Below are 18,069 nucleotides of genomic sequence, written 5' to 3'. Positions count from 1 at the left end.
ATATATATATACACACTTTTATTAAATGAAACTGCATGTCTGAACAGTCAATAGATCGAGAGATAAAAGCAGGATGACCTCAGGTGCATAGTTTGATTTGGAGGCTTCTCCCAAGCCTCCATATCAGTGTGTTAGCCTTTTTATCACATTAAAAAGGACCAACAGCCAGGATCCAAGGAACAGCAAGGATCCAGGAATGTGGCTGGGTGTGCAGTGAAGTTTGGCTTTTACCGGAAAAGTTAAGACTAAATGCATTTTTCATGGTATACTCAGATTAAATCGCCCAGGTTTGTGAAACTTTGCAGCCAACATTTACTAAATGATTACGGTTTGTAGTTTTCATAGGTTTTTAGGATGAGTGAAAAGCAAAAAGGTGACAGTATTCCGTTATTTGTAGGATGAGTGAAAAGAAAGAGGTGACAGTATTCAGGTATTTATAGGATGAGTGGACTTAACCTAAGCTCAGAAAGTGCAATGAAGCTGTAATGCAGTTATGTGGAGAGTTTGATTTATTTTTTCCTATTTCTTAGGAATGAGCAATGCAGATGTGATGTCGGCACTGCAGCGGGGCTACCGGATGCCCCGGATGGAGAACTGCCCCGAAGAGTTATACGAGGTTATGAAACAGTGCTGGAAAGAGAAAGCTGAAGAAAGACCCACATTTGATTATTTACAGAGTGTTCTTGATGACTTCTACACAGCTACAGAAAGCCAGTATCAACAGCAACCTTAGATTCTGGACAAGATATTAAGTTTACTATGATGTGCCAGAACTGACTGAGCAGGTTATTCCCTTTCTCTTTGGTCCATACAGCTGGGAAACCTAAAATTCTGAATAACCACGGCCAGCGTGTACATTGGCTATGAAGCATACAGCATGGCAGTAGCATTCCATGTGCTCGTTGGCACCAGACTCTTGCAAGCTATGAAAACATACACAAAAGACTTGTATATATTTTCTGCATCTTCTAGTATTTAATTGATGAAAGTGGTACACTTCTTAAAGTGCATTGTTTACCTGCTCAGCGTGGAGAAAGCTGCATTCATTAATGAAAATACAGATATCAGATCAACCAAAATAGCCACTTCCGCCAGGCGTAAGCCAATTTAGGCTTTCATGTGATTTACAGGAACAAACAGCTTTTACTGACCAAACATACCAGTATGTTTGCATGCACATTGTTATTCCCTGTAGAGCAGTATATGTGAGACTGCAACTATTTAAGGAATCATACTGTCTATATTTAATTAGACAAATTGCTTTGTTCAGTCAGACACCTCCTGCTTCTTGATGGTTAAGAAAACACACACAATCCCACCTTTTTAAGCGACAAAAAAAACAAACCGTGCTGAATACTAATAAAGGTTTATACCCATATGCAATAAAAATAAATTCACCCATATGTTTTATAGGTTATAGTCTTTTAGTATGCTCCTGTTTTCCCATTTGTTCTCTTCCCTGAGAGATGAGAATAACCCCTTGGCTCTCATTTGTCAGGTGTTACTCTCTTATCCCCACCTAACTCTGTTCTTTGGGATAAGTACAAGAAGGCGGCCAGTGGGCTAAGGTTTGAAGCAGGCCAGACAGAAGAATTAGTATAAAGGCAGCTGGATACATGACCCATCAAAGCACCAGGTTGGAAATGTGGTAAATAGACAAGGAAGGTTGTTGATGGGATACAGGATCTGTTCAGGACTAGCTCTGGAAACTAGATCCCTGTGAAAGAGTACTGGTGCTGTCTCCACAGCAGAGGGAAAGTGGTCAAGCAGAAAGGAAGGATTATTTTCATGCAATGTTGGGAGTAGATAGGGCATGTCTGTACTAGTTCTCAAACTCTCTGCTTCAGTGCACAAATGGTCATATCCACCATAAAGCAGGAGTGGTCACAAAGGAGTAGCTCTGTTGAACATTTTAAGACAAGAAGAAAAAAGTATCACGTTAATCCCCTATACACAAATTAAATCTATTGCAGGGGCTGCATTAGTTTTCCATTTCCTTTATTTTTTACCTGGTTGTGCTACCAGTTCCACACTTCCTGTTCTAGGAAGGCACTGCTAAATAGATGTGTGTTCACCCTGGACAGCTCCTCTGATTTGAACTACAAACATTTCCACTCTCCATCTTATGGGGTGGTTTGTGGTTCACAGAACACATCTGGGAAGGCTGATGAAATCAGTGCACAGGGTGTGACAAGGACACTGGATTTATGGCAGGATTTTTTTGTACTTCTAAAACATGTATTTAGCCTGAAAAAGAAAACTAATTCAGCAACAACTAAAGGACTGGTAAGTTGCAATATATTTGAGATTTCATTTAAGCCACAGAATGATTATTATATCACTGTTGATACTTTTTTTTTTTTATACCTTCATGTTGGTTTTAAACATAACTTTCTCAGGAATGTTTATATTTCAAAGAGTTTTAAATAATCAAATATGGACTTAACATGCATGCAGTATCACATTTTTTGCTCTGTAGTATGTACATTAAAGAGATATTAACATGTATTTAAAATAGTGTGAATAAACTTAATAAGCTATATGTAGCAGTATTTCATTGTTTGCTGAATGGCTAGAACTGTTTTTGAGCTTATGTAGTGTGTTTGGCGAGTTTCTCGCATTTACCAGGCATTTGATAAAACCTTCCAAAACGCATAGTAGCAAGGGTGGTGATGTGACAAACTCTTAACATTGTGGAGAGGCTCTCATCATTCATCTGTGGGCACTGCTTGTAAATAGGTGTACAACCACTCACCTCCTCAAGTACATGGTGCTGTATAAGCCAAGCTGTATGAATGGTTTGTCGACATTGAATCCTTCCCTACGCATTATTCCACAATGGGTGTTAAGTAAAGACTAAACTCACATCAGCCCCACAGGTCTGCATTGCAAAGAGTTGAATGAACTATTTGGTGACATTGCAATCTTAACCCCTTCATGACTGAGGCCCTTTTTTCAATTTTTGCACCCATGTTATATTCCACATTTTAGGCCTGAAAATGACGTAAAACCCCCCAACATTATATATTTTCTGAATGCCAAGACCCTATAGAATAAAATGGTGGTAGTTGAAAATTTTTATGTTGCGCAATATTTCAGGTAAGTCGCCAGGATCGCTTCTGTTGTAAAGCCGACAGTCGGCTCTACAAGTTTAAACAGAGTCCCGGCGGCAAAAGTCGCCGGGAGTCTGTTTAAACAGCCCCCGATGCTGGCGACGTACACTGTACGTCGTCAGTCACGAAGGGGTTAAAGTGATACTAAACTCAGGAGTTAAACCTAAAACACACATTCAATTATCTCAACCACTAAAAAAAGGCTCGCTCCCTTGGACTACAATCTCAATTAAAAAAAAAAAAAAATAGTAAATTGAGATTAGTCCCTTTTCTTGTTCTTCTAAATAGTAAATGTGTGTTTTCCACTGCAATTTGTAACTTGGAAAAGATACATATTTTAAAATTAGAAGTTTATGGTATGGAACATACATTACACAAAAGGTATATAAAGCCAATAGGAAAAAAAAAAAAAACTAAGCCAAAAAACAAACCTGTTTAAAGAACTCTAGGTAAACTGTTAACCCTTGCAGTGTGGGGGTAGCCCCACTGCAAAGGTTAAGTGCTCATTTTGGGCTAGAGCTGAAAACAGTTATACTCCCCTAATCCTCCAAGCTGGTTTGCTCTTCGACTGGTCCCTGGAGCATCTTTCCCCCAGCTGTCTAAAAAGGTCCTGTAGATCATTATGTTCAATACACCATATCGGATGTGAGGAGGCAGAGGGTCATTCCATTGCTGCAGCCTTAGAGAGGCTGGAGGGAGCGCTGTTTAAGCTGGCCAGCTCAAATGATTGGGTGAGTAACTTATTTTCAGCCCTAGATCAAAACAAGCAATTAACTCTTGCAGTATAGGAGTAGCCACACTGCAAGGGTTAATGAGAAAAAAAATCACCAGAGTTCTGCTTTAAATAAAATAGGTGGAAAAGGTATGGGCCATGGTCCATTGCTGAAAACTCACACTTTAGACCCTCCCCCCCCCCCAATGTGTTTATAATATAAAAATTACTTGAGACAATGGTCTAGTAAAATACTGAATGCACTCCAACATGTGGATAACAACAAAGTTATACATTTGTATTACTTAGGAAAAAGGATGTTGAAAACCTAAATGCAAGAAATGGGTTTTTACACGCAACTCTCTCGCTATAACCCTGACCAACCAGTTTTTAGGTTCCTGACATTTTAAAAATAGAAATTAACATGCTATACCTGGAACAGTGAAAAATCAAGTGACATTCAACTCCCAGGAAAACCTTTTCAGCTCCTCTAGTCAAGGCCCATCAACATATGCCCTTTGGTTTCCAAAGTGCGTTGTGTAGTCACAGCACAGCCTTGGGAAGCTGCTGAAAAGTTTATAAGCCAAACCAGGGATCACTTGGCTGTTGTCAATTATCCTCCTGCCAGGTCTTCACCCAATGGTGATATTCTTCCGATTACTGCTATGCATGTACTATTAAACTTTAGGCTCAAGTTTCACTCCTGTAAACTGGTCTTGATAATAAGTTTCACACAGACATTCTATATTTACTTAAACGATTTATTAAAAAGTTGACTTCAATTATAAAAACAGTTTGGAAAACTATTTTATTTACATAAATAGGAATAAAAAACAGACACTAAATAAATACACACAAATGAAAAGGGGAAGGTTTGTCATTTACGAGACAGCAAAGGTTTTTTCCTTGTTGGGCCCGTGGTTTCCTCTGTTTTTTCGCAAGGCTTAGTCTTCTTTGGCGTGCCGGTCATGGTATTTCTAATATTAGAAAGCAGGCCCCTCTTAGGCTTTGGTTCACACACATCTATTGACGACACAAGCTTCCTGCTTTCATCCAGCTGAGCCTGAAGTTCTGTCACAGAGGACTCTAGCTGAATGGCTCGTTCTGCCAGGCTCTGGAGACCGCGCACCTCCTGTTCCTGCAAAATGCAAGAAAGAACACTTCCTTATTGTAGTCTGGAACTATACTGAACACTACCACAAGGTTTGTCCACTTGTACAAGCATTAGTTTGTGTCAATCAAACCCTATTATCTACTTGGACATTTTTTTTTTTTTAGTGCTCGATATAAATATGTAAGCTTCTGTAACACAGAGCAACCAGACTTCAGTACACTAGTCAGGTCAGTAACATTTCTGATCAGTTATTGCTGGTTACTAGGGATGACATTCATTCACCACTATCATGGCTTGACAAAGTTAGTGAATTGCGATCATTTGACCACAACTTGGCAGGTTCACCACCAGCAATTGGGAACAACCTATAGTGCAGTGCATAGCCTTTGCCCTTGTTTAGCAGAGTCACAAGAGGAAAAAATTGAAGGAACTGATCACCATGCCCCCTTTCTATAAAAAGTGTGGGCTCACAATAGCCATATTGTCAGTGTGTTTTGTTGTGCTGTTAGAGAGATAATGCTGCACCGGCAGATATATGGTTGTGTTTTTATTTTGGCCTTGGTACATTTCCCCAATGTCAGACCTAGACAAGATTGGCCAATCAATGGAATTTGCCACAAAGTGTGGGCGCTTCAAACAAGGTTTGCTGAACAGTTTAAGAACCAAACCCCGGCAGGATTTGCTCATCCCTATGGGTTGTTGGCAACTATGATGTGGAAAGCACATCTCCAATCCTGGAAAAGCCTTTAGCATACATTTTCAGTACAGGAGCAATCAAACCCTTTGATACCATCCTGAAATCTGGCGGCATTACAAGAGAGATGGTAAACTCTGAAAGTACATCTGGAGTGAAAAAATCCTTGGTTTATCAAAGAGGCCACAGTACATCTTTTTTTTTAAAAGGGTAATTTGTCAGTGCTGCATGTTCTCACCCAGTCAATGACCTGAACTGCAGTGGAAATCTGCATGTTGGGGTTCTGAGGGTTGACAAGCAGTTTCCCCATTCATATCAAGAAAAAAGGGATATGTCAGAGGAAGCTAAAGCATCAATCTCACAAAACTCCTAAAGATTAGCCAACCTAAAAGCATCTGCCAAAGACTTTCAGACACAAGATAAAGTGCATTTAGTTGTTCTGGATCAACGATATAAATCACACTTACTTTCAAGAGTATGGTGGCACATAAAAGGACTGGAAAGTTTAGAGAGGTTTGAAAAGAGAACTCTGATAAAACGGACAGGCGTATAAAATTGTAACACAATTCTGAAGAAGTGTCGGAAGCAGAGCTGGGTGAGTCACCCGTGCTCACAATTACTGATATGGATGGTAATGCAAAGTGCTGTTGCCCATTAGGCTTTTAAAAGCAGCAGTCCACTGGCTATCCACATGCAATTGTATCATCGCATCTATAGTGCGTACATGGATAGCGGACTAAAACTGCATATTTGCGATTCCTGCTACCACAGGAATCCCAAGAAACACCTCAAGTGTAGGAGTTAATAAAGCCTCAGAATACAGGCAGTCCCTGATTTACATACGACTCCTACTTAGAAACGGAGACTATTACTGTACAGCAGGGGTAGTTGTAATGCTGCCACGCTCGTGCAGACGATGAGTGCCCACCTTTTTGGGTCTGGTTTGTAGTACTGTACATATATTACAGGAAGTTGGCACTTGTTAGACGTGCACACGAGGGGTGCCAACCTCTTCTTCCGGGTCACTGAGGTTTTTACCGCTGTCTGTATCCGCATTAGAAAGATTTAATCTCACTTCCCGTCTTAGGGACAGGAAGTTAAAGGAAATCTACCCCTAGGAACGAAAATTCACTCATGTAAAGAGTGATCATGGTAAAAAGGTGTCTCCACTGAAGCTTTATCACCAATCCTTGTTTCCGTGACAACCCAAAATTTTCAAAATACAATTGTCGCAGGGACAGAAATCTTCTGAACAGGGGCACACGCAGCAAAACAAACATTACAGGGGGTAAACCCTTCCCTATGCTATCCAAAACAAATTTGGGTTGGAGTTACACTTAAAAAAGTTACTTGTTCCAACTTGCATACAAATTCAACTTAACAAACCTACAGTCCCATTCTTGTTCGTAACCCAGGGACTGTCTGCACCTCTCATTTGATAGGAAAGAGATTGCAGAGGTTTATATGGGCTTTGAGTAAACCATTGCAACAATGAACTTCTCTTATTTGGTCCCTTTTGATTGGTTAGATATTCCATTGAAAGTTTTTACATTGGAGGAAGTTATTTGATCCCCTGCAGATTTTGTAAGTTTGCCCACTTACAAAGAAAAAAGGTTTATAATTTTTTATCATAGGTGTATTTTAAAATGATAGAGGGAGGATAGCAACCACACACTTTTTTCCACAAAACCGTATCCATCAACTTATCCAATTGAACAAGGATTCAACATTTTGCCATGTTTAATATATTTTTTTACCTTTATTTTCAGGTGCTGCTTCATCATTTCATTTTCTCCAGTCAGTCTTCTTATGTTCAGATCAGTTTCATCTTTAATATTCTGTAATTGCAGCTTCAGACTGACAATGATCTGTCAAAAAAGAACTCTATATTAGATATGCTATTGTATGCTGTATAAAATGTAGGATTTATCTACCAAAGTGTAGAAAAATACAGACAAGTCTCTTAAAGGGTTACATGGCTCACTATTTAAGCCAATTGGTTATATATTACATTGAAAGTGTTTATATCAGATTAAATATTTTACCTTTTCTTTTTCTTGGCTGCGTTTGGTTAAAGCGTCAATGGCTCCAGACATGGAATTATTTTCTGATGGAGACAACCAACAAAATAAGTCAATAATGATACTAAGCTAGCCATTTAAAGTGTAAGCCCACCCCCTTCCCCATTTAAGACGTGTCCTCAAAGAATTGAGCTGTATAGTTTCGAAGCCATTGTAACTAATTTTTAGAGACTACCTAATGACTGGCTTGGTGCCAATGGATTAGGCGCAAGGCCAATGTGGTGCCTATATTTAAAAACTGATCAAAGCCTTTACCAAGTAATTACAGACATGTAAGCTTTACTTCCATAGTTGGGAAGATACTTGAGTTTCATAAAAAAGGAACACATGCAATTGTTTTTGCTTTAAAATATAAGAGCATGGAGTCACAAGACGTTGTCAAACAAATCTACTTTTTTTTTAATGAGGAAATAAGCAATTCATTGGACAGAGGAATGGCTTTTGGATATAGTATACTTGGACTTTGCAAAAGCATTTGACAGTTCCCCACAGGCAGCTAATGTACAAGTTAGGGTCAGTAGGTATACAGCATTCAGTCTGCAATTGGGTAGAAAACTGGCTTAAAGAGCCTATTCAGAGAGTGGTGATTAAGGATTCATACTCAATGGTTTGAGGTTGTTAGGTGCTGCTTAAGTTATTTATAAAATGATAGCGTTTGAGATTAAAAGTACCATTTCTGTGTTTGCAGATGACACCAAGCTATGTAGTGGAATACAGGAAGTCTCCAACCTACAAGCAGACCTGAATGCACTGTTTGATTTGAAAAATGTAAAGTTATGCACTTGGGGAATAAACATGCATGCTTCATATACACTATGGGGAGTCAATGATGAAGATCTGGCTGTTCGGTAGACCATAGACTCACTAATGGCATGCAATGTCAAGCTGCAGTTTCTAAATCAAACAAAATACTGTGTATTAAAAAAAGGGGTATAGACCCCAGAGACAGACCTAATCCTGTCCTAGCACAAATTAGTAAGACCTCATCTGGAATATGCAGTTCAGTTTTGGCAATTAATGGGGTATATGATCAACATTTATAAATGCATAAATGGTCCGTTTAGTGAGCTTGGTGCAAAATTATTCACTTCTAGGACTCGCATCATCACACAGTGCGTTCTGGCTCCATTGTGGCTGGAACACACCAGATGGCATTGTGGTCGGGTCAGTTTGTTGTGGGGCGGCAGGGGGCGTGGCAGTGCATTGAGGTGAATGGAACCGCAGTCATCCTCAGTCTGCAATGCGATCTGCCGCACGTGAATGCAAGGCACATCAATGCCTGCAGTCCAATCAGAAAAAATGCTGCAAGCACTATTTATTTTTTTTTCTGACCGGACCGTAGGCATTGATGTGCCTTGTGTTCCCGTTCGGCCAATCGCATTGTAGCTGGAGGGCATGGCTGCGGTTCCAGGTACTTCAATGCACCGCCACACCCCTTCCCACCCCAGAACAAACTGAGCAGGCCGCAATGCCATCCAGTGCATTCCGGCCGCAATAGAGCTGGGAACGCACTCGATTGATGGAGTGAACGAGGCCTAAAGGTCACTGCAAAGGACATTCTTTGCATCTGGAGGAAAAGGAGGGTTTAACCTTTGCATATGGGAAGGCTTCTACATAGTTAGAGCTGTGAAAATGTGGAATAGACTCCCCAGGATATAGTTCTAGCTAGCTCAGTCAACAGTTTAAATTAAAAATCTGCATTCATTCCTTAATGCACAGACTAGATATTACTTTTTTACTTTTAAAATATTTACTTTTAAAAGTAAAAAGCCAGAGATTGTTGATCCAGGGACTATCCGATTGCCTTATGGGACCAGGAAATACTTATTTCCCCCGTTGGAGCATATTGAACCATGCTTTAGGTTTTTTTCCCTTCCTCTGGATCAACAGTGGGTAACTGTGGGCATAGCGTTCCGTTTCTCTCTTTTATCTATAGGTTGTAGTCTCCAGAACCCTTAAAGGGACCCTTGCATGTTAGAATCAGTGAGGCAGCCATTTGTGACCTCTCCAGAAAAGTTTTGCCAGGCTGTGTGACTTCATTCTAAAGTCAGACCCAGAGCAAGCATGCAGAAAGTGAATGTAACAAATATCTCCATGTTCCTCATCTCGGTGAAGGAGCAAGGTCAGCGATTTAAAATCACCACATGCAAGCAATTAGCATTTTCAGAAGTAGATAAAAGTCAGTCTGCATTTCTCTTAGAACAAATGTTATTTCAATGGAAAACCATGAGACAAACGTGTAGGCTGCCATTGCTAAATTCTCCTTCTAGAAAAAGGTGAATTGTCTGGCTTTCAGCACAGTCTTAAATCTAGAACAAAATAGGCAGAAAGTTTTTTTATGCCTTCGTTGCTCTCAATGGTGAATGGGCTTTTTTATGGAAATGAATGTGGATTCTACTGTGCATACTTGCCCCAACTGGTAGACTTCATGAAGCTGTTAAGACTCCCAGTGGGAAACAAGGTAAAATAGGTGCAGGGACAGGTAAGTGTAGGGGTTTTGGGGTTGGCTGGTTATGTAAAGGGTAGCTGTACCAAAATCGTAAGAATTACATTTCTAAAAAGGGTGCATGTACCTGTACTGGCTTCACCAGACTCTTTCTTCAAACCAAGTGCAATCTCAAGTTGTTCTATCTTTTCATCTCTCTCCTATAATGAAATTGCAATGTTAGATGTCTACTTCAGTAAGTAGTGGTATCCTTAAAAAGGGTAATGTCACCTTTATCAACTTGCATTGTTCATCTTCCAAGACTTGGCAGCAAAAGTAACGCTACAAACAGCATTTAATCCCCATTTTTCAGGTATGTTTGTACAAAGTTTTAACATTTCTACTGTGCCCTGGCCAAGAGCATGTCCCACTATGCCTTATGGGGATTGTAGAAAGTCTTGTGTTGATGGTATGCTTCCAAGATCAGTCTTCATTGACAGGGGCATTTGACCATCTACTAATCTGCTTCAAGCAGGTTTTGCATTGCCATAGACTTGTGTGAGAATGTAAAACCAGATTTCAGTGAACAAAAGCCTATTGACACAGGCCCCAATGCTCTGCCTATGTGAACATCCATGGTTAGCTGTACTTGGTTTACACTTCATGGCATTAAGACATTCCCAGTAGGATACAGAGGGTTGATGTTCAAAAGCATTAGAGGCCATCTACCCTGGAAAATATGGTTCAACCATGGATGGTTAATGTTGGTGAATAAAAAAGGTAAGGCAGTGTCCACACAGAATTCCCAATTGTGCTCTAAACTCAAAATCAACTATAGACTGTAGAGAATATAGAGGAAAATTCTGCACGAACCTCTACTTTCTCCTGTTCAGCCTGGAACTCTTCATATGGCACATAATCCTCCTCCAAGTCTTCCAGTGCTTGACGGTATGCATGGTTCTTTATTGCTTTCTTGTACATTTCTAGCCTGCTTTCCAGTTGCTCCTCAGTTGTCTCTTTAAAGTCTTCAAACCTTTTACTAGTAATAAAGCAATCCCAAAATGACAACGCCCCCAGTGACAATAAGTTCACACACACTTACTGTAGAGGGACAAGTTGTTTTTTTTTTTACTTTAATACCCATTCACTGACTTCTTTTGCAGACCAGTATATGGGTGATCCAGTCATACTACCCTGCTCAGATAAGTACAGGGAAGAGTAGAGCGTAAAGTAGAAGTGACATGAAAGTCTACAGACCAAAAAGCACTATGCTTAAAGTTAATACAATATACTGTAGGTCTGTGAGGTTCTCATTTACCCAGGTTATGGTATAGCTTGCAGTATTTTGCCACATTCAATTAGACCTGTTCTGTAATGTTGACAAGGTTTCTTAGCTTATCCAAGCCACTTCAGTTCTGGTCAGTATTGCGAACATACCCCAGCATTTATATCCACACAGGTAGCACAGACACCTTAATCCAAATCACCATGGAACAAGTCAAGGCATATTGACAAGGGGGAGAATCAACACAAATATAGCAACTTCATGATGTAGCTGGAGTGTTGGAAAAACTCAGAGGGATGCGATGTTTGCTAAAGATCCTTCTGCCTTTCATGCCCAATACCATTAGTGAATTTGTACATCCACACAAGTGAAGTAATTTTGTATATGCAATGCAGTGATCAATGCAAAGACCTGCACATTGTTTTGTTCCCCACACTTTCAACAAAGGAATGCCCCAACATAGGAGGGCAAAATGTGATAGGTCAAGACTCTGCAGCTTCCCTACACATTGAAAGGAAATTGAATATTCTTTGGAAGACAGTGAGGTGCACATTTTGGACAGAGGACAACTGGTTTACAAGAGGTCATCTACGGCCAAGTGAAACAACCACCCCTGAACATGGGTGGGGGACCTTCAACACAATCCGTCTTCTACTTATAAATGCAGCTTTAACATATCTCTTTTAGAAACCCCTGAGGAAGTCCACATGACAATGTGTAGGATGTGTTTATATGGAGTGATGTCACATTCCCTTTCATTCCCTCTTTGGAAATATCACCGTCTGCTTTCATTACATTGATTTAGCCATTTTTTTTAGGATTGTAATACGTGTATCTAGTGCTGCAGAGCACAGTTAAAAAGCAAGATTTTTTTTATATCCTTCTCTGAGCGCATATCTTGACATCTCTAGGAGTGTTTCTTTCAGATGTGTGGAGTAGATTTTAACCCTTTAAGGTCAATTTCACCTTCCTATTTTAGGGTCAAGTTATAACAGTGAGATACTTTCTAAAAGGGTGGTGGCATGTTTGTACTGTATTCACATGACTGAACACATATGCAGACTTCCTGACACCAAGGATGGAAATATGCAGCTTGAACACTGTAGTTCCACAACTTCATACCTCCTATCCTGTCCTCGGACAATCAACATCCGCCTTGATTGTGTTTGTGCCAGCAGTGTGGATATAGAATGCTGGTAAATTATTAGGCTTAGACAAGCTATATCATCATCACAGAACAAATACAGTAACCGCAATAAAAAACATAGAATTAAAAAAAAAAAAATCCTGTTTGTAGCTGAGCAACAGAATTCATTACTTGGTAAAAAAGGTTCCCAAAGCTACTTTCTGCCACAATTCCCCAACCATTAGACCAGATGCTTTTTTTACCTTTAATGTGTGGGAGATCTTTTAATGCGTCAACCACTAGAGAATATAGGCAACATAAAAAGGAGTAATATTTGGCCTGGTGTATGTTATTAGCAAAACAATTGTGATGTCACAAAACAAGTATTTTGGTGCCATACCAGATTATACCAAATCACAAAGTACCTTGACTTCTTGTGTTGGCATACAAAGTTATACCAACCAGGGCAAGTATACACAAGTAATTGCAGATGACAAGCACATAATATATGGCAATATGTACAATACTAACTATACAGCTACAATAGGAGTAAGACCCCTGCTTAGATAGCGCTAACATTTATACTGTTTAGCTTTCTATTGCTCCATGTTCACATGCAGATTAAAAATACTACAGTACCTCCAGGTCTCATCAAGATGAACCATCTGCTGATACATGGCTTCACCCATCTCCTTTCTGATCCGCAGTTCCAAAAGCAATTTGCTTTGTCTTTCATGCATCAGCTTTTCCTTCAGTTCTTCAATTTTTCTCAGAAGATCCTATTGGGCATCAATCACGAACTGAATATCAGATACAAACCTATTTGATTTGAGTACAGGAGAAGAATTTTCAAAGCACCCAATATATCTAAGATAGTATGCAAAGACCCAACACATTCAGGCCTTAGAAAATGTTATAGGGCTAGGCAGAAGTCACTGCTAGAAGAAAACAGAAGTGCTTGTTAAAAGGAAGCTAAATGTTAATGATTCCTGGTGTTGATGACATGGCATTTCATATAGACAAACCCATAGTCACCGAGCAGCAGTCCTTCAACTCAAAAATTCAAAGTATTACCTCATTTACAGTTCCTACTTTATACCCCTATACCCCCTAATTTGTAGCATTTAGGTGAAAAGGTGTAGTACAAAAAAAACAACTTTAAAAGACACCTCCTACCATTCAAAATGGCCACCAATCACTGCAGCACCACAGTACACTATGGTGCTCTTTAGCCCACAGGAGCCTACCATATTAGTATCAGCTGGTCGACTTCACCCCCAGTCCCACAGTTCTTCTGCCTCACCTGTGCACAAGTCCACTCAATAGCTAATATTTTCTGAATTTCTTTAGCACAGATTCTACATAGAAAGAATAAGTCTGACTCAAGGAGTTGGTATATGACCAGTCTGCCAGTACAGAACTGTAGATACTCAAAAATATGACAGACAAGTATGCGGAACCTGATTTCATCACCTGACTGGACAAACCATTGGGAGAGCTGTAAGAACCGATCTACAGCATTTGACTTGTAATGAACAAGAATAGAAACAGGAGTGGCTCTAGGAAGCTGCAGACCCTCCAGTGGTTATTAATACGAGGCCTACAGACGTGAGTTTAGACTCCAGCATCTGCCTTAACCATTCAGATGCCACCTTATAACTACACCGATATCAGCCATCCAGCCCAGCATAGTTTTAAAACTGTACTTGAACACTCTAGTGCAGTGAATATACACAGTTGCCCGACACATTAAATTGCTTGTTAGACCACCCATATACCTCTGGACTCATAACAGTCATGTCCATCTCTTCATCCTCAGAAAGAAGATCCTCAATAGACACATCAGCATCAATCTCTGTGATGACTTTACCATCTTTTCCAATTATTCTTGGAACCATGAACTCAAAGTTTCTGGGCTGAATTACTTGAACAACCTTTAAATTAAAAAATCAGAAGGTGTATGTTGGGCAAAACTATGTCCTTGGGTTGCAAAATTCTGGGGCAAAAAATCCACACAGCATTTGTGATCCAGGTAAAAGGCTTAGTTTAGATCCCCCCCACTATAACACAACCTTTAAAAACTGGGGAGGGGTGCATGGTAAATAGGAGAGGCACCCTTTCCTCTTTCAACTCCTTTGACATCCTATTAAAAAGGTCAGGAAATATCCGTATGCTGGTTGCATGACCTTACGGGTGACCCCCCTCCCATTCTTTTTAAATGGTTATGCTTTTTCACCCAGCAGAAACCTGGATTACTTTAGGAGTCCTGCTTATTCCAATACCAGCAAAGAAAGCTACATAAATGTCACATAAACCATAGCTCAAGGAGAACAGTTTTCCATATTATATAATTCCAATGCTTACTTGTTTAGCAACAGCAGAAAACTTCATGACGTGCAGGGTTTCATCATATGTAGAGGCACACTGATTGATGTTGACGATCATACAAGCCTTACCCTTACCAGAAAAGAAGGGCTGGAATAGCCGGGTCAGCTTGCTTTCCCTGAAGGGAACATAGCTTGCTTTTCTAAAGGTGTGGAAGAAAAAAAATGTAAATAATTGTGCCTTTTTGAGTACTGAATTAATCAAATACTTAGAATTTTAAACGTTAACCTGGTATAAAGCTTGTTCCTGTTCTTCATTCGTTATGTAATGTATTTTACTTTTTAAAGTGACTTCAGCCAGGCTTTAGTTTGACTAGCCAAAGGCTTTCAGGGGAATTCAAGTCTAGGAATACAAGAAAGTATCTTGCTTGCTCTATAAGGCTGATGTACAAGGACTCCCAGATTTTTATTGGACTTGCCCCTTTTACTCACCCTTACATGGTTTGATGCATGCATGTTTTTAGCATTTAAGTGCACAACTTTACATTTATCAACCTTAAACCTTACTGGCCGTGTATATGCCCAATCACACAGTGCATCAAGTTCAGCTCTAGTTTATAAGCTAGGGACATCTTGCAAGACTATTTAACTACATAGCTTTACATCACCTGCAAACACAGAAACAGCACTATATAAATAATTTCCAAGTTCAAGGGTGTGTAACCCCAAACTATGAATCTCTTATTTGGTCCCTTGTGGTCTCACATATATATCTGAACGCTTTCAATTGTATATCTGTTAACACAAACCTTTTGAACCTGAAAAAATAAATCTTCTCAGCAGACACTTTCATCTACTTCCTATCTGTGCTGCACTCTTGTTACAGCTTTCCCCAGCCAGATATCGGAGGACTACAGCACACACCCCTATGTGACCAAGAAAGAGTGGGGAGGTGTTCATAGTCCTGTCCTAGGGGGATAATGCTGCTTTTTCATAGAGTACAGTAAGTAAGCATGACCACATTAGGACAGGATAAGTGTTATGGGCAAGATCAGTAGGTGAAAAAATCCTGAAAAAAAAAAACCCCAATGCAGCCACCCCAACTAAAACTGGTCAGCTACTATACATTACTGTATTGTTCTTGGGTGTTCTGAGCATACAGAAAGCAAACTTCAGAAGCCGACTAGACCCACAACTGTTTCTTTGCTCTTGTTTTTCAAAAAGTTTTAACTGCAGCTTGTGTACATAGTTTAATGACTGTCAAATGCAAGCTGGTCTAAAACCCACCACAATTCAGAACATTTATAAGCCTCTAGATGTATACAGTCTACTATAACCATGTAGGTCATGGATTGGAAAAGCTACAGGAGCACCATAAAAAAAAAAAAACAACACATACACCATTTTTAATAGTGAGGCCAAACATTTAAGCACAGTTTAAATATTATGTTATGGCTGATTCCAAGCACAATGTTGACATGTTGGATAGCTTATTAAAAACCAGTCTTCAAGCATGTACTCAAAAAGTAGATTTTTCTTAGTGGGTTGGGGTGAACCCTAGCATTTATTGTAAGCAAGCAGCCAATGCAAGTGTATGTGGGAGGGAAAAAAAAAACAACATGCAAATTTTCTTGCTGCAATCACAAAAGGTGTTACAAATTTGCGGTTCTTTATAGAAGAAAACCATTCAAGCAACATACCACTACAAGAGTTAAGAAAAACAACTTTACTACCCATTATATATACACACCACTATAAATGATACAAAATACTTAATCTCTTAGGAAGGAGAGAATGGAGGAAAAAGGAATCTTACTTTGGGTTCTGACTGTGTTTCAGAGCCGCGATACATTTCCCAAGGATGAGCAGAGAATTATTTATATTTCCTGCTTCTTTCAATCTGTCGCCTACAGTTTGTGTTTTATTACAACGCTCAGATCCAGCCAAGTCGCACAGTGACATTCTGCACAAGGGCAAAAAAACACAACAGTTAAAATGTGTGACAAATAACCTGCCTGTGCACCAGGCCATTCTGATACTTTATGGTACAGCTTCAGTTTAAAAGGCCCTGAAGATCATTGGTAATCATTTACCCTGCACAAGTCTAAAGCAAAATGACATGTGAGAAAGTGGCAATAAATGTGTAAAGAACCAGAGATATACAGTTACATGCAAGACAAGCAGTATTTGCACTTACTCTGACACTCCAAGAACGCTGGGATCATCACCACTGCTTAGCTTTAGGAGTCGGATTGTGAATATACTGTGGCTGGAAAACAATATTAAACGCATTGATAAGAGAAGCAAGCGTAAAAAGAACATCAAATAAACTTTCCATTTTACTGCCAATGCACTACGCAGATAAAAACATTTTTTTTTTAAAATAAGAGTTTTATTTTTGGTTTTCAATACAAAAAGTACAAAAATACATACAGGCATAGATACATAGGGCAGGCACATCCGACCATCCACATATCACTACGCAGATAATTAATGGCAATTTAGTTTTCTTCATGGTTACGTGTCTAATACATACGTGTATCGTTCATATATAGGGCATTTGAGAGCACACAAAAACCAGGTTGGCTATGCTGCAATTGCCAAGTAGTTACTAGAAGAAATTTGACTAGTTTGGTGGCTTTTACTTAAATTGTTTCAGAGTACTGCACACAAAAATAGGCAAACAAGCAGCTCTGAAACCCAAAAAGGTTCTAGAGTAAGGAAGATTTAAAACCTCGTCATGGGATATTCCTCTTTAAAGCAGTACTTTCCAAGGCGTATTTTACAGTCTTTGCCCTAAAAGAAGTTCAACCAATTGGTCCCTTTGGAGACACCATACCTTGAAGTATCATGGAAGAACAGAGCCTATACTTTTGAAATATCACATACTATACAAAATCAAAATATATGATCAGATAAGAAAATAAAATTCAAAATGACAATGTTATGCAGCAGACAAGTATAAAACTTTAGATGATATCACCAGCACTTGACATATGGAGGAGAAAATATCGCCAACGAGTGACCTGTTGGCAACCACAGTAATAAGGCAGATTAACAGATGAAAGTGCGCCAGATTGCTCAGAACTTCACCTTGTTAAATAAAGATGAATTGTTGCAACTACAAAGTAAATACCAAAACTGGGGGGGGGGAAGACAAAAAAAAAAAAAGGCTGCAAGCCTAAACCTTAAAAA

The 18,069-nt window shown here is 39.5% G+C and overlaps 2 protein-coding genes across 4 annotated transcripts in view; one reads left to right on the top strand and one right to left on the bottom strand.

Moving 5' to 3' along the window:
* LYN (LYN proto-oncogene, Src family tyrosine kinase) overlaps positions 1–865 on the top strand; it is a 67,464-nt gene extending 66,599 nt beyond the window's left edge. For all 3 annotated transcript variants that reach the window (XM_018560125.1, XM_018560123.1, XM_018560124.1), the window contains one exon: positions 531–865. In XM_018560125.1, the coding sequence (XP_018415627.1) occupies positions 531–733 (203 nt within the window). In that variant the 3' untranslated portion in view covers positions 734–865. The remainder of the gene's footprint in view (positions 1–530) is intronic.
* Positions 866–4,702: 3,837 nt separating this feature from the next.
* Positions 4,703–18,069, bottom strand: part of LOC108789960 (kinesin-like protein KIF20A) — a 24,846-nt gene continuing 11,479 nt past the window's right edge. The window contains exons 9-18 of the mRNA XM_018560114.1: positions 17,072–17,143; positions 16,691–16,837; positions 14,915–15,077; positions 14,329–14,484; positions 13,190–13,329; positions 11,013–11,178; positions 10,288–10,360; positions 7,679–7,740; positions 7,391–7,501; positions 4,703–4,963 (exon numbers count right to left, since the gene is read on the bottom strand). Coding sequence (XP_018415616.1) covers positions 4,703–4,963; positions 7,391–7,501; positions 7,679–7,740; positions 10,288–10,360; positions 11,013–11,178; positions 13,190–13,329; positions 14,329–14,484; positions 14,915–15,077; positions 16,691–16,837; positions 17,072–17,143 — 1,351 coding nt within the window. The remainder of the gene's footprint in view (positions 4,964–7,390; positions 7,502–7,678; positions 7,741–10,287; positions 10,361–11,012; positions 11,179–13,189; positions 13,330–14,328; positions 14,485–14,914; positions 15,078–16,690; positions 16,838–17,071; positions 17,144–18,069) is intronic.

The sequence above is a fragment of the Nanorana parkeri genome, unplaced genomic scaffold (assembly GCF_000935625.1).
Source record: "Nanorana parkeri isolate BGI_ZX_2015 unplaced genomic scaffold, ASM93562v1 scaffold433, whole genome shotgun sequence".
NCBI classification, from domain to species: domain Eukaryota; kingdom Metazoa; phylum Chordata; class Amphibia; order Anura; family Dicroglossidae; genus Nanorana; species Nanorana parkeri.
Note: the sequence above shows the minus strand (reverse complement) of the source record. Positions and strands in the feature narration are given on the sequence as shown.